Source organism: Schizophyllum commune (genome assembly GCF_000143185.2).
Source record: "Schizophyllum commune H4-8 unplaced genomic scaffold SCHCOscaffold_2, whole genome shotgun sequence".
NCBI lineage: Eukaryota > Fungi > Basidiomycota > Agaricomycetes > Agaricales > Schizophyllaceae > Schizophyllum > Schizophyllum commune.
In genome coordinates, this window is record NW_026089539.1 from 1,727,625 (window position 1) to 1,747,391 (window position 19,767).

Sequence of the window (19,767 nt, forward strand, 5' to 3'; positions counted from 1 at the left end):
TGGTGCACTCCATTATAATTCGCCTGTCCGCCTCCTCACGGCCTCTCTTCCCCGCCCATTCCCCGAGCGCGTTCCTGCCTGGCTGCCATGTCGCTTTCGCTGCATTCCCGCCACTCGAGTGTAGAGAGCAAGGCCGCGCTCCTGGGCGATGCGCCACGCTCCCCCGACGACTTCCTCCCCACCAACATCCCCCGCTCCAGCAGGTCCCGACGCGTCTTGCTACTCGCGTGCGCGGGGCTCGGCGTAACTTCGATCGTCGCGCTCGCCACTTTCGCTCTCTGGTCCTCTACGTCCTCTAGCAATGGCCAGCAGCCTCCGCTCATTGTCCACCCGACGCATGAGTTCGAATACAACCCGGAGCATTACCTGATGGGTCCCCCAACGGACAGTTTCCGAGGTGCGCATCTTGCTTGAGTGCTGAGCTCCTGCTTACCGTCACACAGAGAATCTGCGTCCCGAGCTTCAGTACATCACTTCTTGGGTGTCCGCTGGCTGGACGAACGATGTCATGACCTACGTGCGCCACATCCCTCTCACACGCCCCTCGCATCTAATCGTCCCCCAGACGAATCTCATTTATCTCGCGATTATCACTCGCCGGATCCCAATCATCGGGGCTTTCACTCCCTCTCATGTCGGCAGCGACGTCCCTCCCATTCCTTTTGGCGAGGTCTTTGACGTCCCGCGTCTCTCCGAGGAAATCGGCATCCCAGTCTTGGAGTGGCACCAGGTCAAGGATTCAGAAAGCGAGGTCATCGATCCCGTTGGTTGCTGGAATATCTGGCAAACAATGCGCCCATCGGAAACTGTCGCTCACTACAGTCGCGTCCCCCACTTAGTCGGTCTAGGTGAGGTGGTATTGATCTACACCGTCGACCTTCATTCTGATGTCGTCCACCAGACATCTCATACACGAAGGTGCCACCCTCCGTTAAGCTTCCCAACACTGGACCCAACGATCTGCACGTGTCGTATTGGGCGCTGGCATCGCTCGGTTTCCCTCAAGAATACCAGGCCAATGTCGACCGAGAAGAGCACTCGCCTTCTCCTCAGCTTGGCCTAGAGCTGTTGCCAGATGAGCAGTTGATGTGCTTCGACTTCCTCTACTACGCGTCGGCGTTGAACGTACGTGCGCCTATTCTTACTTCGCGAACCCCGGCTAATTCATCGCAGACGTATGAATACGAGCATGACTACAGCCCAGCGTGGAACGCTGTCGCCGCCCACATGCACTGGGAGCCCAAGTTGCAGGCGCTCGCGGATTCCTACCTGCGCAAGACGTTCGGTGTCAGCGAGCATGATGACGTTCCTCCGGTACGCGCATCTTTTCGCCCGGCGTGACTGATTTCAGCTGACGCCAGCGCAGTACATCTCGCTCCACATTCGGCGCGCCGACTTTGCCGTCTGGTGCCAGCTGCCGGTGGAGGAGTGCTTCCCGCCGCTCTCCGCGTACGTGGACGCCGTGCAGGCCGTCAAGGACGAGCTGCTCGAGACGCGCGGGCTGTCGATCGAGCACGTGATCGTGACTAGCGACGAGCGGGACCCCGACTGGTGGCAGGAAATTGCGGCAGTCGGCTGGTCTTTCCCCGACCACTCGCAGACGTCTGCACTCTACGGAAAGTGGTGAGTGGAGAGTCCCCTACTGCGGCCGACTGCGCCGCTACGTGCTTTGCGTCATCGGCGGCGGGAGCTTCGAAGCCCGCGAAGCTTCTTTTGCCTTTTGATGTTCTTTGAGCTGTCTGTTAACCTCTGCGCAGGTACCCCGTCCTCATCGACGCCGTCATCCAATCCGGAGGCGTTGGTTTCGTTGGGACGTGGAAGTCCACCATGTCCACCATGGCTCGCCGTCGGTCCGAAACCTGGCACGACGGTGTCTCCCGCACCGTCGCCTTCCCTGCCTGAATGCGAGGACTCTGACGACCCACAACCAACCAGGACAACTGGACTGTTAAGAATTCTAACTTGAAATGGACTGCACGGAATCTATTTGTTTACTTACACGCCTGTACGACTTACCACTACATTCTCCGTGCTATGCACGCTCCCGTCTCGCTCTCCCTACACGCTGCTGTATTCGCAGCTTTCCCTGCAGCTAGCGCGCCCGCTGGCGCTTGCTCTATCACGCTCATTTGGACGCGAGCCGGACGCTCTACACTAACCATTGTATTTATACCACCTACCTTCATAATCGCTCCATAGCCTTGTTGAAATTTGTATGTTTCTGTATTCACCATAGAGTCGGGCGCCCGGCCGGAACCTTCTCAACCTCACTTGTTCTGAAATCAGGACCTGGTAAACATTTGGGGTGAGGGGGGCAGCCATCGGGCGGCGGGCCAGTTTGAGTTATAGTCGGGTGATTCGTTATGCCACTGATATGGACCGGCTGCCCGAGAACGAGGGGGTGCTAGAAAACGTGTTGTGGCACGACTGTATGTAACATGTTTTACGCCTCAATATGCCACCGAGGCGGCTGTACCTGTCCGCTGAGGCCCCCCTCCTATAAGCGGGAAGAATTGACAATGGCCTTGTGATAGACCGCGAACAATACAATCGCTTTGTCCAATGAAGGTGTCCAAGATAAGCCTACCAGTAGTCGACAAGGAGCCCCGACCTTCGCACCCCTCGACCTCCATACCTTGCAGCCTACGTCCCACCTCGCATCTCTAGTCCGCCCAGCCGCGGCACTAATGCGCCTGCCCGCTCTTGACTATGCCAGGCCTCCTTCACTACGCTAGCCCTCCCTCGGCCAGAATGTCCGTCCGCGCCGCGCGTCGAACCTTAGCCGCCGAGAACCCGCCATTGAAGTCGAGGCGCAGAAGTAAGCGCTCAACGTGCCGGCGGACATCTCCCGCGCCACCATCCAGGGCCTTCATCGTCTTTGATGCGCTGTGCAGCGCAGAGTAATTTGCCGTGCTGACGAAGGTTGCGCCTGCTACTGTTGCATTCAAGCGAGAGCGGGATGCGTCAGCGGCTGTTCCTGTCAGCGGTTGCTGGGAGGTTGATAAGGAGAGCTGCTCGTAGAAGTTGTCGAGTAATTCGCGGAGGGTCTAGATGAAGCTTCAATCAGCGGATGATTTACGCGTGTCTGCGTTAGCGTACCTCATTGATCTCTGCTACCACGACTGACCGCTCTTTGACCATCGCGCCCACATCCTCTCCACCCTCGCGCAGGCTTCCCTCAAACAACAGCGCAGGCAACACATCACCGCCCCACCGCTCGACTTGCGCCACAAACCGCTCGCACACCTCCAGCAGCGGGCTCAAAATGGCCATCAACGCCGAATTATCGAGCAAACATCCCGTAACAAGCCTCTCCAGATACGTCCCATGCAGAACGCGCAGCGTCGTAAAGTCCAACGCCACCGGACGCGATTCCGACTTGGTCTCCTTGCGCATGGACCCCGTGCTCGTTGTCGCGGTCAGCCCTGGGTCCCCCCGCGCTAGCATGCCCTTGAGGCGCACGAATTCGGCATCCACGACGTCCGTCATGAGGTAGCCGAGCAGGGTGTCGAGGAACCAGCCCATGTCGCGCACGATGCCCCAACCGCAGCGGAGCAGGCGTCGTCGGGCGCCCTCATCCTCGGCGGTGCCTCCTTCGCCCAAGCCCGTCCATCGTCGGCGTGCGCGTTGCGCGTTAGACAGGGCGGTCCAGCACGTGTGGACACGGACGTGCGTCTTCCGCAGCGCGGTCAGATATGCGAAGAGCGCCCCGTACGCGCTCAGGTCGGCAGGCTGCAGGAAAAGGTCGAGCGGCCAGGAGACTGCATAGTGTAGGGCTAACGGCGTTCCGAGAAGGCAGGATGCGAATGGTGAGAGTTCATTCGACTGCGACGATCCCGGCTGCGATGCGAGGGAAGGAAGAAGTGGCCGGAGAGGGCCGGTCGGCAGCGAGAATCGCAAGTGGCTGAGGGTTGGGTCATGTTGAGCGGTGGTGCCCAGGGACGCGCGTAACAGTGCGAGGTTCAGGTCCTGCTCGCGAATCATGGCGGACGGTCCCGAACGAGCTGTCAATCTGGATAATTTGAGGCGCTCAATTTCTCTAATGAGCGATAGGCAGAATTCCCCGTTGCGGATGAGGAAATAGTTCGCTCTAGTTGCAAAGATATGGTCAGAAGTGGATGACCGTGGAATAAGTCTCGCTTACAGGGAGTCTACCGCCTCCTCGACGTCTTTCCGGGTCAGAACATTCAGCCACAGCCACTCGCTGATGTTCGTGCGAATCTCGGTCACGACACGGTCGAAGGCGTGCTGATCCTCCGGGAGGGCCGTCTGCAACAGCGCCGCATGGTCCGACGCCAGACTTCGCGGTAGCTGCTTCTGCCATTTCGCTGCCTTCACCGTGCCGATTGCCCGTCCGACATATGCGATGGACTCTCGCGCTTGTGCGCTGACACAGCTCGGAACCGCACCGTCAAGCAGCGTGTAGTCCTCCGAAGCGAGTGGATCTGGTTGCACCAGAGTCCCGTGTATGAGAAACGCGGTCAGCTGCGTCATCCAGACGCGCTGAACCGCGGTGCAGAGGCGCGATATGACGTCGGCGATACGGCGGATGCCGGTGTTCGAGCGTGTCTGTAGCAAGTCGATGAGAGGTCCTGGTCGCCATCGTCCCTCCCCTTCGATCTCGTCCATCAGCGAGCATAGCGCAGCGAGCGGGGCGTCCCACTCGGAGAAGATCGCCCTGATTGAGGACAATGGGACGAAAGAGCCTCGAGCGACGAGGTCTGCGTCCCGCTTGAGTATCTTCGCTTCCGTGTCGACTACTAGCGCCTCATATTCGGACTTGAGAATGAGGCTGAGAGTCGAGCAGACGGCCGAAACATATCTCGAGGTCGACGAAGAAAGCAAAGTGGCGCAAGAGGTCTTTATCCTGCGATACCGGAGTGCGATCAGCCCTAGTGCTTCGATGCATTGCTGTTCTCCAGGGTGAAGCAGAGGCACGAAAGCGGAGTGAACCTTGTGGTTTTCTGGGAAAAGAGATGATGAATGGCCGCCCAGAACGAGTAGCAGTTCGGCGATCATAATTGCGTTGTACCGAGTCAGTTGCTTTGCGCTGCAAGACTCTAAATCTGCGCGGCAAAGGCAGTCAGAACAGGTGAACGATCGTGTCTAAGTTCAAGTTGCGCAACGCCGAACGCGACAAGTCACAGACACGTGCTATGGCGCGTGCACTGGCATTTGCCGTGTCACAGTTCGACCCGTCAAGTCCGTGTGAAGAGAGACAACCTTAAGATTCTCCCTTGGGCGCTCGGCATATGCGTAGCAGCATTTGTGACCTTATGCGATGATTGCAATACCTCTGGTGGGCATACAGGTGCAATACATACACTACAACAGGTAGAAATATACCCCATAAATACTACCCCTTACACCTAATAAATAACCTTTAGATATTCAGAGCACTTCGATTGAGGCGTTTGGCGCCGTTTTCACGGAGCCCACGATGCGGGCCGTGACCGCTTAGATGAAGTGCCAGTCGACGTCAATGTTACCCTCAGCGAGAGCAGCGAGCTGCTGGAAGGCGCCGCTCGAGAGATCGAGGCCGTTGGCGCCACAGCCAGGGCAAAGGTCGCGCACGGTGACGGTGACAGACCGGCCAGCATCTGCAAGTCACCGTCAGCGGATTGTCATGGAATCAATGTCGCCGAAGCACATACGAGTGGCAACAAGCTGTCTGCCGCCTGTAGAGGGGTCAGAGATGTTGCAGGACGAGAGTTCAAAGTGAAGCACTTACAGTTGGCACCGCCGAGGTACTGGTCCGACGAGAGGGCGACGATCATGTCCCCGTTCTGAAGCGGCTGGCCGCAGGCGCCGTAGCCGCCATTGGGGTCGTAGTAGGTAGCTGATGAACTGGTCAGTGATGTCATGAGTGCGTGGATGAGGAATCATCCCATACCGCGACCGAGAGTGCGAGCCTCAAGGGTGTTGGTGGGCGCGGCAAAAGCGGCGGCACTGAGAGAGAGGAAGAGGGCGAGCTTGGCGAACATCTTTACACAGAGATTGGAAGGAAGGAAAGAAGGGAGAGTTGCTGCTTTGCCTCGTAGAAAGAGATTAGAGGAGGTGGATTGCTGAGGACTGAGGCGCTTGTCCACCACCTTTTATATCGCTAGTTGCTGCAGCATGACTCACCTTTCCTGCAGAGCGACTTGCCTCATCTCCAGTTACGGAACACGCCCGCTACATGATCAGTGAATAGGATTGACCTCACCTCACTTCTGCGACGAAGGACGTTCAGGCCCCGCAGGGACATACCTCGTGTGAACCGCAATGGTCGCCCTCGAAAGCTCCTTGGGGATAGGAAGTTCCTAGCCAGGTCACACACAATGAATTGCCGGATCGGTCAGAATGGCGTATACGGGTGTCTGGGCTACGGGTCGTTCGTCTTGGCCTCGTGCGCCCGTAGGGTAAGGATATTGATTATTCAAGCTGACGCGAGCTGAGGATGAGGGCTGTGCAGTTATGAGCGCTCATCCATTGTCTCGACCTCGTCGTTTAGCGCTCACCTAGCGTCGGTGAAGGTGCGGCCCTGCGGAGGCACAAGGTAGGAGGAGAGCGAAGGAATAGTGTAGAAGAAGCTAACTTGCGAGGTCCTCGCGATCGCTCGCAATGAATGTCTTAGAGGTCCAAAGTACCCAGGGCGCATGTCTCAAAGAGGGTATTCGACAATAATGCGTTTGAACGCGACATCAGATTCAAGGCCGGGTATGGTACAAATGAAAGCCAGATACAAAAGAGATACTGTCAGCGCCCTGGTATCACCGTGGTCAGCTTCGTATGCAGGAAGAGCAAGACAGAACACGCACCCATGAAGATTTCCTAAGGTAGCGTACGCTGACTTCGCCAACAACTGTGTATTTACTCCTTGCGTGGCCTCTTCGCGTCAGGCTCCCCGTCCTTCGGCTTGAACAAATCGTTGCGGAGCCATGAGATACAACGCGCGTCATCTTCTGGCATTTCCCTGCCGCGCTTGCCAGCAGGCCTGTCGCCATTGAGAGGGAACTCTCTCTTCAAGCGTTCCAGGTAGGCCGCTCTCTGAGCGCGTCTATGTGAATCCTCCAGGCGCCTGGCTTCCGCCGCGGCAGTGCGAGCTCTCAGCGCAGCCTCGCGATCGCCCTCAGTCAGACCAGCCCGAGGTGCAGAGGAAGACCCCTTGACGCGGCCGGCGCCCTTGCTTCCGTCAGAGCGAGTGGAGGGCGTCGTGTTCTTGGCTGCGCCAACGTTGACTTTGGCATTGGCGACCTTCGCCGCAGGGACGCCACTAGCCTTCTTCGTCTGGCGCGAGGTTGGGCGCAATACGGTGGGCGAGGGTCGGGGTTTGTTGGAGCGTGGCTGGACCTGCTTCGCGCAGACGCGTTTATGCTCCTCCTCCGCAGCGTCCTGCTTCTCCTCTATGCGGTCGATATTGCGGGTGTGCTTGCGCATGATGAAGATGGGAATGTGGGCGTGGCAGCGTGGGCATATAACGTCGTATATGCGGGGCATCTTGACGGTCACCGATCGACTCTTAGTGGGGGCTGGCACCCTGTCCGCCGCCTCGTCCTCCTGCGTCGCAGCGGCGGTAGCTGCAACAGAGCCATGAGAGGCTGTGCGCGCATCCGCGGTGTCGGTATGACGGTTGGCAGCGGAGTTGCGTTTGTTGTTCTTTGTGGTGACGACGGCCGGCGCGGGTTGGCGAGTGACGAGTGCGGGCATGTTGATAGTCGCGCCGAAAGAAGTGTACGTGTGTGTGTTGTGGAGACTGAGGCAGAATGTCCGCGGAATGCTCGCTTTTGTCAAGCCTGAACGAACGCGAGCAGCCAATTTCGTATATTGTCACGTGATTGCATACGCGTGACTGCCACGCGGCAAATACGCACTCCTGCTCGTTGTCAGCCCTATCGTTCTGTAGAATCGATCAGCGACAGGGATCTGTTCGCGAGCGACTGGTACTCACCATAATTACTGGAAGGCATGCAAGAGCATGTGAGTTGATATGGAGGGTGTATATACTGACCTTGTGTCATAAAATAGGCAACACTGACGCATGCACGAAGACTGCTCGGTGAAATGGATGCAATTCGGTGGGCAGGAGACCTACTGTCTATGCTACGAAAATGCCGCGATGATTGGGTGCCGAGCGCGAGGTGCGCGCTGCGCTTGAAAGCGCCCGGTCGGCAGTAGGGGAGGCAAGGCGCCTTCGACCTCGCCCACCGGTCCGCCCTTCGTTACTCGGAAGGACGAAGTCGCTGCAGCCTGGCAAAGAAGGCGTCGAGGACGTCCAGCCGTGCACATGAAAATATGTCAGGCGGACTGTGTCGCGCTGGTCTCGGGCCCACGTATATGCGACGCAAGGGGCCCTGTACGGAGGCACAATGCAATCATACGATGAGGTCCAATGGTATGGCAGCTCTCAATTGCATGAGATCCCACAGCGTCTTCGTCGTGGGCGTCGCGACACTGTACTGTTTCCCAAGCCGACAGATATGGCCGTTGATGAAGTCCACCTCGGTCGGCCTGGCGTGCAGCACGTCGTACAGCATCGACGACGTGTTCTTCGCCGTGACCTCAGCGATGCGCATCGTCTCCTCCATCAGCGACGACGACCAGAGCTCGCGAGGCACCTGCGGCTGCGTCCGAGGCGCCAAGCCCTGCGCGTGCATCATGCGCATCTCTTTGTCCAGCCGGCTCGCGTACATCTTGTGGAACGTCGTCCCGGCCTCGGTGCACACTTTCAGCGCGATGTTCTTCGTCGCGTTGTGCGCAAGGAGCTCGCCGTTCGGGCAGCGCAGAAGCGCGGTCAAGGGATTGATGATGGCATTCGCGACCAGCTTCTGGTACATCGCGATCTGCAGCGTCTCGATGGGCGTCCATTGTGGGTTTAGGTCCATCACGCTAAGCGCGGCGACGGTCATCAGCAGGCTCTGGTAGCGCTCCGCCTGTGGGTCGCCCTCGCTCGAGATATCGCTAAGCGAGAGCACACGCTCCTCCGGCGGCAGTTCGGGGTTGCGCAAGCTCTTCTCGAAGTCGCGGTTAATGTTGGGCATGATGCCGAACCTGAGCGCGCCGAGACCGCGGTGTATGGCATGCCGTCGCGCCTCACGCATCGTCGCGCCGTGCGTGTTCACCGTGCAGATGAAGTGCGGCCGGTTCGCGGGGTTCTTGAAGATGGTCTCGACGAGGCGCTCGTAGACGCCCATCCCGTTCTGGAGGAGGACGATGGTGCTGTTGCGGGAGAGATTGGGGAGGAGGGCTTCGACGACGCCGAAGGTCGCCTGCGCTTTGGTGGCGATGATGAGGGAGTGGATGTCGGTGAGGGGGTTCGTGGCCTCCATCGAGGTGTCCGTCTGGCTACCAGGGAAGTATTCGACGTCGAAGCCATCCTCGGTGGATACCACGCCGTCGCGCTCGACCTTCAGGACGTTCTCTTCGCGCTGTGGCTGCTGCTGCTTGCGATGAATGAGGGAGATGGGTGTGGAGCGGGGAACGGCGCGGCGTAGATGGAAAGCTGCCAGTGTCCCGATAGGGCCCAGTCCGACTACGTGAAAACGCATTTCTGGAGGAATAGTCTCAAGAGGTCGCCTTGAGGCTTGTATGTCTGCCGTTTTCTCGCTTCAGTCGACCTTCTAGGTTATTTATAAGTCGCTGGTCCATACCAGATAGAAGATGATTCTGCGCTCCGGCCCTGTCCTAAGGACGGGGAAGCATGGAAAGAGGCGGAGGACGCAGACGCGCCCGGAGAGGGAGGCGTGAGGGGGAGTGGGCTGGGAAGATCGGGAGGCGCGGCGGCTCGGCCCGAACGTCAATCTACTGCACCCACATCGTCATCTTCGTCTTCGCGAAGTTCACGGAAGAAATCGCCCATAATTTCCCCGCCACCATCCTCGACAGCCTCGCGCGATACACGACCTCCAAGAGCTCGTTCACGACCCATATACGTGACGTCAAATCAAGATGCCATTGTTCTACAATTATCGGAGGAACCTTGGGGGACCTCATATTCTAGACTGGCGAGGGACCTACCCCCTATAGATCAGCTGTCCCCCGACGTACATGCCCGAGCACTCTGGCCGAAGGCCTACCCCCCCTCGCATATGTCCGCCCATTGTCCATTGGTCCATCCTCCCCCGGCTCTTGCGCCCGGGTGAACCAAGAGACCCTCCTGCGAATCGACGCGCGCCCCGATGTTCGGGGACTCGTCCCGACAAGTAGGCAAACGGGGGCTCGCCCTGCCAGATACCGACCTGCCCTGACTTGTCCCGTCCCCAGGTAGCCCCAGGTCGGGGCTACCCCAGACAGCCCCCGCCGGGGAAAGCGTATAAAAAGCCGCGTCCGGGATGGAGGATTTCGTCAGCTTTCAGGAGCATATCCTCTATCCAAACACACTTGTATATCGAACGAACAGACAGAATGTCGACGGTGACGCTGCAGAGAACGCAGACCAAGGTGCGGATTTTCTGTTGGATTAGGGAGACGCGTCAGCAGACTGAGAGATGTACCTCCCAGATGCCCCTGGTTGGCTTTGGTCTGTGGAAGGTTCCCAATGAGACGTGCGCAGACACCGTCTACAATGCCATCAAGATGGGCTACCGTCTCTTCGACGGCGCTTGCGACTACGGGAATGAGAAGGAGGCGGGTGAAGGCGTTCGTCGCGCAATCGCAGACGGTTTGGTGAAGAGGGAAGAGCTGTGTGAGTTCGCCTATAATGGCGAACGAGCTGACGCTGATGATGTCCGTCAGTTATCACATCCAAGCTGTGGAACACATTCCATGCGCATGACCACGTACGTTCGGGTCTTTATCACGTCCAATGAGGCATCTGACGGTCCCACAGGTCAAGCAACTCGCGAAGAAGCAGCTTCAGGACTGGGGCCTCGACTATTTCGACCTCTACCTCGTCCACTTCCCCATCGCCATCCAGTACGTCGCCCCCGAGCACCGCTACCCGCCGACCTGGTGGGACGACGAAGGCAAGCTCTTGCCACCCGTCAACGTCCCCATGCAGGAGACCTGGAGCGCGATGGAAGAGCTCGCCGACGAGGGCCTCGCCCACAACATCGGCGTCAGCAACGTCTGCGGCGGCCTCCTCCTCGACATGTTCCGCTACGCACGCATCCCGCCGCAGGTTCTGCAGGTCGAGCTGCACCCATACAACAGCCAGGCGGCGCTCATCAAGGTGGCGCAGCTGCTCGGCGTCGTGGTGACGGGCTACTCGCAGTTCGGGCCGATGGGGTACAGGGAAATTGGCGCGGACAAGAACACGGGGCTGTTGTTCGACCATCCGGTGATTCAGAAGGTTGCGCAGGCGCACGGGAAGAGTACGTGGACTTGCTTGATGAGGATTGGACTGGGCAATGCTGACGCATTCACGCAGCTCCGGCGCAAGTGCTGCTGCGGTGGTTGACGCAGCGGAACATCACCGTCATGCCGAAGGCGACGAGAAACGACTTGTTGCAAGAGAACTTGCGCAGCGACGACTTCCAGCTGACGGACGAGGACTTCAAGCAGATCGCGACCTTGAACATCAATCGCAGGGTAAGCGATGGATTCATTTGAAGTCGACTAGCACTCACCTCAATCTAGTTCAACGATCCTGCCGATCTCGATACCAAGTTCTCCATCTTCGCTTGAGGGACGAGAGGGACAAAGAGCAGAAGCAATAAATCTGTACTATTAGGCTGATTAGGCTGTATACCGTATCATTTGGGGTAATAGCGATCGTGTCACGTCCTTCCTGCATTCCTTGCGCAGCCTCTCGCAGCAATTGAGACATGAACGGCAGCCTGCGGAGGGGGACGCGCGTCGTTTGCGGCTAAAGGTGACTGATGGTGAGCCATAGACTGCGAGAAGTAACGATATTCGGCCAGTCGTAGATCGTCCTGGTCCGTGAGTCTTGACAATTTTGGGTCTCGGTGAGAGGATCCGCGGCACGGCACCGCGGTCGACGGCGGTTTGCATGAGAGGAATACGCAAAGGTGGTGGCGAGAGCTGCCAAACGCGTCCATCCTGGTCCGTTCGCGCAGAGGGCAGTGTTGCCGAGATGCCGGCGGGGGAGCCAGCTGACGTTGCGCAGCTGTTTATCGCGCCTATTTAGCGCGCCGCCGCACTCGAGCTTGTCCCCAACCACCATGTCCGTCAGTATCAAGCTCTCCAGCAACGGCCTAACACGCCGCGTATCCTTCCCCAACACCCCAGCTTGGCCTGAGCTCGCCAGCAGGGCCGCCGAACTCTATGCGATCCCTCTGAGCAACGTCGCGGTATCGTATGTAGACAGCGACGGCGACGAAGTCACAGCTAGCACCCAGGGCGAACTCGACGACTTCTTCCGCCAGAATGGCAGCGCGCCGATCAAGCTCGTCGTCTTCGACATGGAGCAGGCACGCAGCGAGACTCGCTCCGTTCCCCACACTCCCCGCACGTTCAACAACATGCCATCTCGCAACACATTCGGGACGGACCCCTTCGATCTCGGTGGCCCTTGGGAGCGCATTCCATCGGGTGGCGCACCGTACCCTGCCTACCCTCTCCCTCCTCGGTCGGACTCCAACCGCTTCGAGGAGCTTGGGTCCACCGCCACCAGCCTCCGCTCGACGAGGTCCACACCGAAGCCGGCCAATATCTCTATCGAACGCGACGATGACATGTTCAGCGATGTGTCGTCGATCGCCTCGCAGAGGTCCGAGAAGTTCGACAAAGGAAAGGCTCCTGCCCGCGCGCCTAGCGTCCACACTGTCTCCTCGACGGAGTCGCTGCTCGACGGCGCTGACTCGGTCCCCAAGCCGCCATTCCATATTTATGCTGCCACGCCCGACATGCCCTCGTTCGACCTCAAGCCGGAGGGCTCTGTCCGCGACTCGCAGGCGCCTCGCGTGCCCGCGGAGAGCACCCCGAAGGCAACTCTGCAGAACTTCCCGCCTTCCAGCACGCGCAGCCGCTCTACCCGCGGTGGCTCTGTCGCAGAAACACCGCAGCACCAGCCAGAGCCGCAGCAGGCCGAGGAAGCCGAAGACCCGCCTCTCGCGGAACAGGACACCACTCCTCCTCAGGCGTCTCTCACCCACGACGTCGCCACACTTCTCGATGCGCTCTCCGCCGTGTTCTCGACGCACCCCGAGGTCACGGAGAGTCTCCGCAGCATCATGCAGAACGTGTCCAACGGCGCCTACTGGTCTGCTCATCGTGAGGCCCTCTCTCGCGCCGCGCAGGACATTGCGCAGTCTGCCACCGAAGCCGCTGGCGAAGTCAGACAGCGCGCTGAGGAGGAGGCTGGTCGTCGCGTCGCAGAGGCTCTCGGTGGTTTTTTTCGGACCATTTCTGAGGTAACGGGCATGCCGCCTCCTCCGCCCGGCGCCTTCGGTGCGCCTCCGGGTCCCCCGCCGCCCGGTATGGGTCCTCCGCCCTTCGCCCCCCCGCCGCCGTTCGGGGGATGGGGCGCTAGGGGCCGTGGCGGAGGTGGTCCGTTTGGTGGTCGCGGTGGGCATTTCGGTGGTCGCGGTGGACATGGTCACCATGGCGGTCCATTCGGTCGTGGAGGTCCATTTGGCGGTCGCGGAGGGTTCGGTGGTCGCGGCGGACATTTCCCGCCCGGAGGCCCCTTCGGAGGTCCCATGCCGCCTATGGGAGGCCCTCCGGGAGCTGGTCCGCATATGGGTGACGGCAGTCCGGACTCTGATTGCCCTGCTGGTCCTCATCCGCCGTTCCCGTACTGGCCTGGAGGCCCGACGCCTGAGGGAATGGATCCGTCTGACTTCCCGACCCATCCGTTCTCGCAGTGGGGCAGCTTCCGCGGCCATGCAGGCGGCTTCCACACCTGGCAGAACTCGCGTGAGCTACGCGCGTCGGTTGAGGCGGCGAAGTTCTTGTACCAGGCTGAGAAGCAGCGCTACCGTGAGGAGCGCGAGCGCCGCCGTCAGGCTCGTCATGCCGGACAGGAGTATATGGACGTGTAAGTGTTTCCAATCTTGCTTTTCGACGTCGTGCTAATACTTGCTTTGCAGAACTACCGAGGAAATTCACGTCCCCCCTCCGGCCCCGGTGCCGCCTCGCCCCATCGAGGTCGTGAACATCAGCAACAACTCACCCGCACCGCCACCGCCGCCTCCCATCCCTGCCCCGCCTCCTCCAATGCTCAACACGGCGGTGCCGCCTCCTCCCCCGCCTCCCGCTGCCCCGCCCGTCAACGCGCACCCCGTAAGCAGCGCTCGCGGCTCGTACCCGGCATTCGAGATGTTTAGCATGTCCTCCTCGCAGCCCAGGCGCACGGCGTCGAATAGCTCAACCCAGCCCCCGGCCCGCACCGTGTCGGGCAGCTCCACGACGCAGCCGCGCCGCTCTAGCACGCGCTCGTCGACTGCTGATGCGCAAGCGCGCGCTGTTGCAACTGTCACGAAGCGTCTTGCTGAGGTATGTTTGTCTACTTTCCCGCCATCGTTGGATGTGAATGCTGACATGGTCCTACAGATGGGCTTTACGGAGCGGAACAGCGAAGGCCTCCAGGACGTGATCAAGGAGGCGATCCCAGCCAACGGCAACCTCTCGAAGTCTCAGGAGCAGGACATTGTGACGAGCGTGCTCGAGCAGATGCTCCCGAAGTCCCCCATGGCGCAGCCCGTCGCGTCGGGTTCGGGCACCAGGACGCAGGACATTCCGGGCACCTGGCTGTAAGGTCTTGGGAGACTGCGAAGCTAGTATGAAGGAGCTATAATCGGCAGAAGATTCAGGTAGGTATGAGTATCATGTATGCGATGATCTTTGGGATATACGATGGGATGGGTTTATGATTGGTTTGGAATGCGCCTTCGCCCATATCGTTGAACGAACTCTGTAACGATGTACCTTACGCTTGACTTGTACAATAAGAGAGTGTACTGCTTGTGAACTGGACGTCTGAACAGATGCGGAAGTTCTGCAATTGGATCTGAACTATTGGAGTTGCGATACCATGTTCGTGTCAATCCCTACGCATAAGCTCTCAGAGATCGCCCCAGCTATCGACTTCGTTAAACAAGGATACACATTCGTTTGGTTACTCAAAACATTGGTAGCTGCAGCGCCGGTACATACATATCAGTACATACTTATAAGCTGTATATAGGAAGGGTCTTGGTTGGGGTTAGTTTGATAGGCATAGACATCTTTGTAAAGAGAAAGAAAAGAAACACATCTAGTTCGTTGCAGTGACCGTGCGTGAGTTGTTGAGAACGACGTTGTTCCAGCACCATTCGTCGTCGTCGTCCTCCCCTGCCAGCCGTTTGACTCAGTCGCGGTCGTCGGAAAGGGCCCAAGCCTCTTCTCTCGTCTGTTCGCTGCTCATCGGTGCGATGGCCATGATCTCCCTGGCCTCATCGAGTAGCTCCTTCGTCTCCGGGTCGTTCTTGATCTGGTCCCAGTGCGGCTGGTACGTGTACAGGTGACGCAGCGGCCTGCCCATCGCCTTGCGACGGCGCACGAAGTACGCAATGTCCTCAGCGTGGCAGTTCTCCCACTCGATGGCGAGGAGGTTCGGGAGAATGGGCTTGGGCTGGGGCCTCGCGCCGGAGAGCGGGAACGGCAGCCCGCCAGTCTGCTCGATGCCCTCGTCCATGAGGAAGAAGTCCATCGTGTCGCGGTCGACGCCGGCAAGGCGCAGGTAGCAGAGCTTGGGCATGGCCTTGAACCAGCGCGCCATGATCCTCCTGTTCTCCTGCGTGTTGCGGACCTCGCAGGAGTACCAGGTGAGGATGCGCACATTGGAGAGCGCGCCGATGGTCGTCTCGAGGAAGGTGCCGTAGTCGTCGGTGCTGAGGTTGAGCACCGTGAGCTCCTTGATCGTCGGGGCGTTGAACTGCTTGAACAATGCGATCGCGGTCGCGGGGACGAGGTCAGCGACGGTCAGACGCTTCAGGTTCGGCAGCTCGATGGGCGTAGAAGTAGCGTCCAGCTCTTCTTGGTTCTGGGCCGGAATCGGAGCAGCCGCGTCGATGGTGAGATTCTGGAGGTTGGGGCAGTTGCTGAGGATCTCGCGGAACTTGAAGATAGAGGGGCTGCGCTCGGGCGGGAAGCGACGAATGTCAAACGTGGTCAGGTTGCTGAGGTCGGTGTTCGCCCAATCGATCTGGACGCCCTTCAGGGTGAGGTGCGTCAGCGACGGGATGTCGTAGCCGCCGAACAGAGCCATCGGCTGCTGGTACTCCTTGGGCTCGAAGTCGGCGCCGGGGATGAACATGTACGGCTGTCCTCCTCCGAAGAGCTCGAGGCGCTCGAGCATCATAGGCTGGCCATTCGCAGCACGAAGCCTGTCGATGAGGTAGAACATCGACCCCATGTCCTTGACCGTGACGATGAGCATGCGGATCTGGGACAGCTTGGAGAAGAGAATGTCGATCAACGACGTCCACTTCTCGCCTGTAAGCATGGGCAGGCCTCGCTGCTCCCGCTCATCATCGTCGACGCGGATGTCGAGGAAGGTCCCGGCGGACCGCTCAACCTGCAGCGCGGTCATCGACCATGGGGGCTCCTCGAAGATGCGGATGGTGTTCCAGAGCGTCGCGTCGGCGTTGATGATCTCACGCCACGAGCGACAGACAGCCGCCAGTGTCCCGCGGGTGTTGGCCAGGTCGACGGGTCCGCGAGTGTGGTAGACGGCGAGGCGGAAGATATTCTCAAGGATATCCATAGGGAGCTCTTGAATGGGGAACGACCGCCAAACCAGAACCCACGCCTTGAGCTGGTTCGTTTTGTAGAGGCGGTTGGCTAGGTTCATCTCCTCGAGCGCCTGAGCGATGGCTGGGCCGTTAATCGCCCTCTGACGCTGGGCTTGGGCGACAGCAGAAGCAAGCTTCGCTTCGTACATGGGCATCAAGCGCCGAGCGTCCTCCAGATGTTGACGTTCCATAGCCAGCTGCTCCGGCGAGGCAGGAGGGTCGGCGAACTGACGGATCATGTAGCGCAGCATCAACTCATGTTGCTGGTCAGCCGTCATGCGCGAGAGGACCTCGCGGACAGCTTGATCCTGGACCTCGTAGAGGACCGGCTGGCGAGCACCGACGAACGCCGCAGGGGGTATCATGGCTATGCTCTGCAAGGGATCGAACTTGCGCATAGTGCGCGCCTTAGCGATCGCGTTCTCGAAGGCTGGTCGGTCCTGCTGGGGGTCCGGCCAGGACCAGGACCAGACCCCAGCCGGCTGGGGAGCGCTACCCTGTTGGATGGGCGACGAGTTGAGGGACATCTCCTGAGATGAGCGATGAGCACGACGACAACAAAAATTCCGGTGGGGCACGCACCAGAGAAAGGCGCCTGAAAGGTGTTGAAGAGTGTAGTTGTGTGCTAGCGATGTGCGGCGACGGCGGCGGCGTCGATGACGGCTGGAGCTGGGCTTCTGGCGGTAAAAGGAAGAGAGAAGGTGATGGGGGGAAGAAAAAGACGGTGGGGGCAGAGCAAATTTATAGGGCCAGACAGCGAGTGAGCGAAAGAGGAAGGACTTGTTGCCTAAAGGATCGATAGACGCCAGCCCGGCCTCGTGTTGTTTGTGGTTGTGGCCACAATGTTCGATTGCCTGACCGGCCACCAACTTGCTCCCGAACACTGTTCTTCGCCTTCTCCCGGGACACAGAAAGGCGCCTCGATGACTCGGTGAATGGAATCCTTTGGCCGTACGGGAGGCAGCACAAAGGGCCGTGCGTCGGTGTTAGCCGAAAGTGAAAGTCGGGCGAGAAGCGCGGTGCGGTTGGGAGTCGACCAAGGCAAGTGTCGTCGTCGCTTCGAGAGAAGATATACACGGCTGAACGTCGCTCGGAGCCGATGGGCGTGGCAGGGCAGAAGAAGGGAACGCAGGGAAGGGCCCAGTCGTCAAAGTCGCAAGGCCGTACATCACAGGCAGCCCTGGCACGTATCGTCCGCACATCCCCCGCCGCCAATAGCCAGCACATCGGGGTGATATAGGTGAAGTGACGGAATGGAAGGCGTATAGGCGCTGAACGCTTCCACTGCGACCGGGTGCCGCCGACGAACAAAGGAGTACCGCGCGCCATACCTGTGATGTTCCATTCAACGCTCTTCTGCGTCACATTCGGATCCTACCTGTGCAGCTTTGAGGGGCTTGATAGTACGGCTTCCCTAGGTTGCTTTGTTCTCAATCACCTCTGGCCTAATGCTGTGTGACGACTTGATTGAACCGCTGTGACTTGCCTTGTTCTTCGCCTTCACATTGCCCGCTAGTCGCGGACTTCACTGGGGTACCTTTCCGCCAGACTGCGTCCTTCTGAGCCGACCACCAAACCGGATTTTTGGTCCAAGATGATGAAGACGACGCGCCTTACTGATCACATTCAGGGATTTTGCCATTGCGCTGGGAGAAGTCAAGCGGCTCTTTCAATCACTTCAACGCACCTTCTGGCCGTTCCCTTGATGTATCGAGCTCCAGCGCTGGAACTAGGACGCTCAGAGAAAACAACTGAACGCATTGAAAGGCCTATCCCATTTCGTTGCCAGCAAGGTCTCCGCCGTTTCTGTCTTCTCTCTCCCAGCCGCATGGCAGCGCGTCATACGCATCGCTGAAGCCGCTGGAACTTCAACATGCTCGTCGACGCGCGTCAGCCTTCGCCTTTGTGTTATCCGAGCAGCAGCTGGGAAAAATAGGACGAATTTCCATTCTGGGACGTCAAAGGACGTAGCGAAGCTTTTCGCGAAGGTCGAAGTTCGCTTCGTACCTTCGGCTGAAAGGCGCGGGGCTCGAGGTCGGATGGCTTCTGTCGTTGCCTGAAAGGCGTAGGACGATGAGCGTCGGGACCAAGGCAGGGTGCTTTTGTTTCTGGTCCGCGGAATCAAATATCTCGATCGCACCTCGTCCGGCCTCCTGGCTCTCCAGACCTCGGGCGGCTGCCCTCAAAAATTATTTGGTACTTCTTGAGAGCAAGAGGATGCGCCTGGCGCAAGCTCGAAGGAGGTTTTCTTTCAGGATGGCTCTGGATGACGGCCCCTTCACTGAGGCGGCCATTCCTGCCAGCGCGGCCGTAACATGCAAGAGCCCGTCACGCCGTCACCATTTTCCTTCTCTGCTTCTGGAGAGCCCTTCTACTATTCACTGGCTTCCTGTCAACATCTTCTTTGTACGGCCTGTGGCCTGCGACTATTTCTCTCGCAAATGCGTCGCACGCCGGACGCGTTATCTCCAATGGGGAACAATAGACGAATCGCGTGCCGTAATGACACCGGCCAGGACGTATCGGACACCTTCTGATGCATATACCGAGATAAACAATGGCGCACTATATCTTGAAAGGCCTGCGACCCTATCGACTACCCTACGAGAACCATTCGCACTCGACACCGCCTTGAAAGTGCGCCAACTCGCGGCAGGACGAACCGGTCGGTTCTCCTACGCGTCTCCCCTTGGAGCCTTCCATACTGCATGGAGTAGGTGTATATAAGGTGAGTAACAGCGCTATGCAGAAAGGGCATCTGCTGAATGTCCTGTCCTTAGCGCGGTTCGTCAATTCAAGACATTCCCATGTTTCCCGGCGCCTTTGTCCATCAAGATCTTCCCTCGCGACTTGGCCGTTTACTACCCTCATTGCCTTTCTACCTCCCCATCGCAAAGCTAGTCTCTGCACGCTCGTCAATGATGACAATATACCGCCTCTCTCGTCTCGCCGCCCGCCGCACTACGCGATATCAAAGCTCCGATCGAGGCAATATTGTCTGGCATCATCTCCCCTGCGCCGCTCCGATACCTAGCATGGAAGGCACCGACGCCATTGACTCGTGCGCACCACTTATAATGGGTCGCGACTGCCGCCGCTGACGAGCCCGGAT

The 19,767-nt window shown here is 59.0% G+C and overlaps 9 protein-coding genes across 9 annotated transcripts; 4 read left to right on the top strand and 5 right to left on the bottom strand.

Moving 5' to 3' along the window:
* The first annotated feature begins 1 nt into the window (after nt 1).
* Nucleotides 2-2,269, top strand: SCHCODRAFT_02610852 (uncharacterized protein). Its single transcript, XM_003038696.2, has 7 exons — nt 2-397; nt 444-517; nt 566-848; nt 902-1,125; nt 1,174-1,314; nt 1,367-1,623; nt 1,758-2,269. The coding sequence occupies exons 1-7, from the start codon at nt 88-90 to the stop codon at nt 1,900-1,902; spliced, it is 1,434 nt and encodes a 477-aa protein (XP_003038742.1). The 5' UTR covers nt 2-87; the 3' UTR covers nt 1,903-2,269.
* Nucleotides 2,248-5,984, bottom strand: SCHCODRAFT_02565614 (Non-catalytic module family EXPN protein; the record flags this gene model as incomplete). Its single annotated transcript, XM_050343802.1, has 7 exons — nt 2,248-3,047; nt 3,100-4,090; nt 4,145-5,066; nt 5,490-5,600; nt 5,655-5,678; nt 5,732-5,839; nt 5,894-5,984. 7 exons carry the CDS (start codon nt 5,982-5,984, stop codon nt 2,727-2,729), a joined length of 2,568 nt encoding a protein of 855 aa, XP_050202212.1. The 3' UTR covers nt 2,248-2,726.
* A 673-nt stretch (nt 5,985-6,657) lies between these two features.
* On the bottom strand, nt 6,658-7,857 carry SCHCODRAFT_02684266 (uncharacterized protein). The gene is made up of 2 exons (XM_003037356.3): nt 6,801-7,857; nt 6,658-6,746 (listed from the first exon to the last, which is right to left on the bottom strand). The coding sequence occupies exon 1, from the start codon at nt 7,687-7,689 to the stop codon at nt 6,853-6,855; it is 837 nt and encodes a 278-aa protein (XP_003037402.1). The 5' UTR covers nt 7,690-7,857; the 3' UTR covers nt 6,658-6,746; nt 6,801-6,852.
* A 178-nt stretch (nt 7,858-8,035) lies between these two features.
* SCHCODRAFT_02610860 (2-dehydropantoate 2-reductase) lies at nt 8,036-9,668 on the bottom strand. Its single transcript, XM_003037355.2, has one exon. The coding sequence runs from the start codon at nt 9,525-9,527 to the stop codon at nt 8,355-8,357; it is 1,173 nt and encodes a 390-aa protein (XP_003037401.1). The 5' UTR covers nt 9,528-9,668; the 3' UTR covers nt 8,036-8,354.
* Nucleotides 9,669-10,003: 335 nt separating this feature from the next.
* On the top strand, nt 10,004-11,777 carry SCHCODRAFT_02610865 (Aldo/keto reductase). The gene is made up of 6 exons (XM_003038695.2): nt 10,004-10,419; nt 10,480-10,663; nt 10,714-10,757; nt 10,808-11,291; nt 11,348-11,508; nt 11,557-11,777. The coding sequence occupies exons 1-6, from the start codon at nt 10,384-10,386 to the stop codon at nt 11,602-11,604; spliced, it is 957 nt and encodes a 318-aa protein (XP_003038741.2). The 5' UTR covers nt 10,004-10,383; the 3' UTR covers nt 11,605-11,777.
* A 287-nt stretch (nt 11,778-12,064) lies between these two features.
* On the top strand, nt 12,065-14,892 carry SCHCODRAFT_02529046 (uncharacterized protein). Its single transcript, XM_003038694.2, has 3 exons — nt 12,065-13,918; nt 13,971-14,376; nt 14,434-14,892. Exons 1-3 carry the CDS (start codon nt 12,102-12,104, stop codon nt 14,635-14,637), a joined length of 2,427 nt encoding a protein of 808 aa, XP_003038740.1. The 5' UTR covers nt 12,065-12,101; the 3' UTR covers nt 14,638-14,892.
* A 56-nt stretch (nt 14,893-14,948) lies between these two features.
* On the bottom strand, nt 14,949-17,576 carry SCHCODRAFT_02610872 (uncharacterized protein). Its single transcript, XM_003037354.2, has 2 exons — nt 17,238-17,576; nt 14,949-17,185 (listed from the first exon to the last, which is right to left on the bottom strand). The coding sequence occupies exon 2, from the start codon at nt 17,180-17,182 to the stop codon at nt 15,230-15,232; it is 1,953 nt and encodes a 650-aa protein (XP_003037400.1). The 5' UTR covers nt 17,183-17,185; nt 17,238-17,576; the 3' UTR covers nt 14,949-15,229.
* Nucleotides 17,577-17,608: 32 nt separating this feature from the next.
* On the bottom strand, nt 17,609-18,152 carry SCHCODRAFT_02610874 (uncharacterized protein). Its single transcript, XM_050344447.1, has 2 exons — nt 17,752-18,152; nt 17,609-17,696 (listed from the first exon to the last, which is right to left on the bottom strand). Exons 1-2 carry the CDS (start codon nt 17,982-17,984, stop codon nt 17,642-17,644), a joined length of 288 nt encoding a protein of 95 aa, XP_050202213.1. The 5' UTR covers nt 17,985-18,152; the 3' UTR covers nt 17,609-17,641.
* A 467-nt stretch (nt 18,153-18,619) lies between these two features.
* SCHCODRAFT_02154172 (uncharacterized protein) lies at nt 18,620-19,627 on the top strand. Its single transcript, XM_050341945.1, has 2 exons — nt 18,620-19,383; nt 19,436-19,627. The coding sequence occupies exon 1, from the start codon at nt 18,729-18,731 to the stop codon at nt 19,380-19,382; it is 654 nt and encodes a 217-aa protein (XP_050202214.1). The 5' UTR covers nt 18,620-18,728; the 3' UTR covers nt 19,383; nt 19,436-19,627.
* The last annotated feature ends 140 nt before the right edge of the window (nt 19,628-19,767 follow it).

Coding starts and splice junctions, on each gene's coding strand:
- SCHCODRAFT_02610852 (XM_003038696.2), top strand. CDS start 88: ATGTCGCTTTCGCTGCATTCCCGCCACTCGAGTGTAGAGAGCAAGGCC. Junction 849..901: donor CCCCCACTTAGTCGGTCTAG/GTGAGGTGGTAT, acceptor GTCGTCCACCAG/ACATCTCATACACGAAGGTG. Junction 1,624..1,757: donor TCTGCACTCTACGGAAAGTG/GTGAGTGGAGAG, acceptor ACCTCTGCGCAG/GTACCCCGTCCTCATCGACG.
- SCHCODRAFT_02684266 (XM_003037356.3), bottom strand. CDS start 7,689: ATGCCCGCACTCGTCACTCGCCAACCCGCGCCGGCCGTCGTCACCACA.
- SCHCODRAFT_02610860 (XM_003037355.2), bottom strand. CDS start 9,527: ATGCGTTTTCACGTAGTCGGACTGGGCCCTATCGGGACACTGGCAGCT.
- SCHCODRAFT_02610865 (XM_003038695.2), top strand. CDS start 10,384: ATGTCGACGGTGACGCTGCAGAGAACGCAGACCAAG. Junction 10,758..10,807: donor CATTCCATGCGCATGACCAC/GTACGTTCGGGT, acceptor ACGGTCCCACAG/GTCAAGCAACTCGCGAAGAA. Junction 11,509..11,556: donor CCTTGAACATCAATCGCAGG/GTAAGCGATGGA, acceptor ACCTCAATCTAG/TTCAACGATCCTGCCGATCT.
- SCHCODRAFT_02529046 (XM_003038694.2), top strand. CDS start 12,102: ATGTCCGTCAGTATCAAGCTCTCCAGCAACGGCCTAACACGCCGCGTA. Junction 13,919..13,970: donor GGACAGGAGTATATGGACGT/GTAAGTGTTTCC, acceptor CTTGCTTTGCAG/AACTACCGAGGAAATTCACG. Junction 14,377..14,433: donor TCACGAAGCGTCTTGCTGAG/GTATGTTTGTCT, acceptor ATGGTCCTACAG/ATGGGCTTTACGGAGCGGAA.
- SCHCODRAFT_02610872 (XM_003037354.2), bottom strand. CDS start 17,182: ATGTCCCTCAACTCGTCGCCCATCCAACAGGGTAGCGCTCCCCAGCCG.
- SCHCODRAFT_02610874 (XM_050344447.1), bottom strand. CDS start 17,984: ATGGCGCGCGGTACTCCTTTGTTCGTCGGCGGCACCCGGTCGCAGTGG. Junction 17,697..17,751: donor TGCCCTGCCACGCCCATCGG/CTCCGAGCGACG, acceptor GACGACACTTGC/CTTGGTCGACTCCCAACCGC.
- SCHCODRAFT_02154172 (XM_050341945.1), top strand. CDS start 18,729: ATGAGCGTCGGGACCAAGGCAGGGTGCTTTTGTTTCTGGTCCGCGGAA.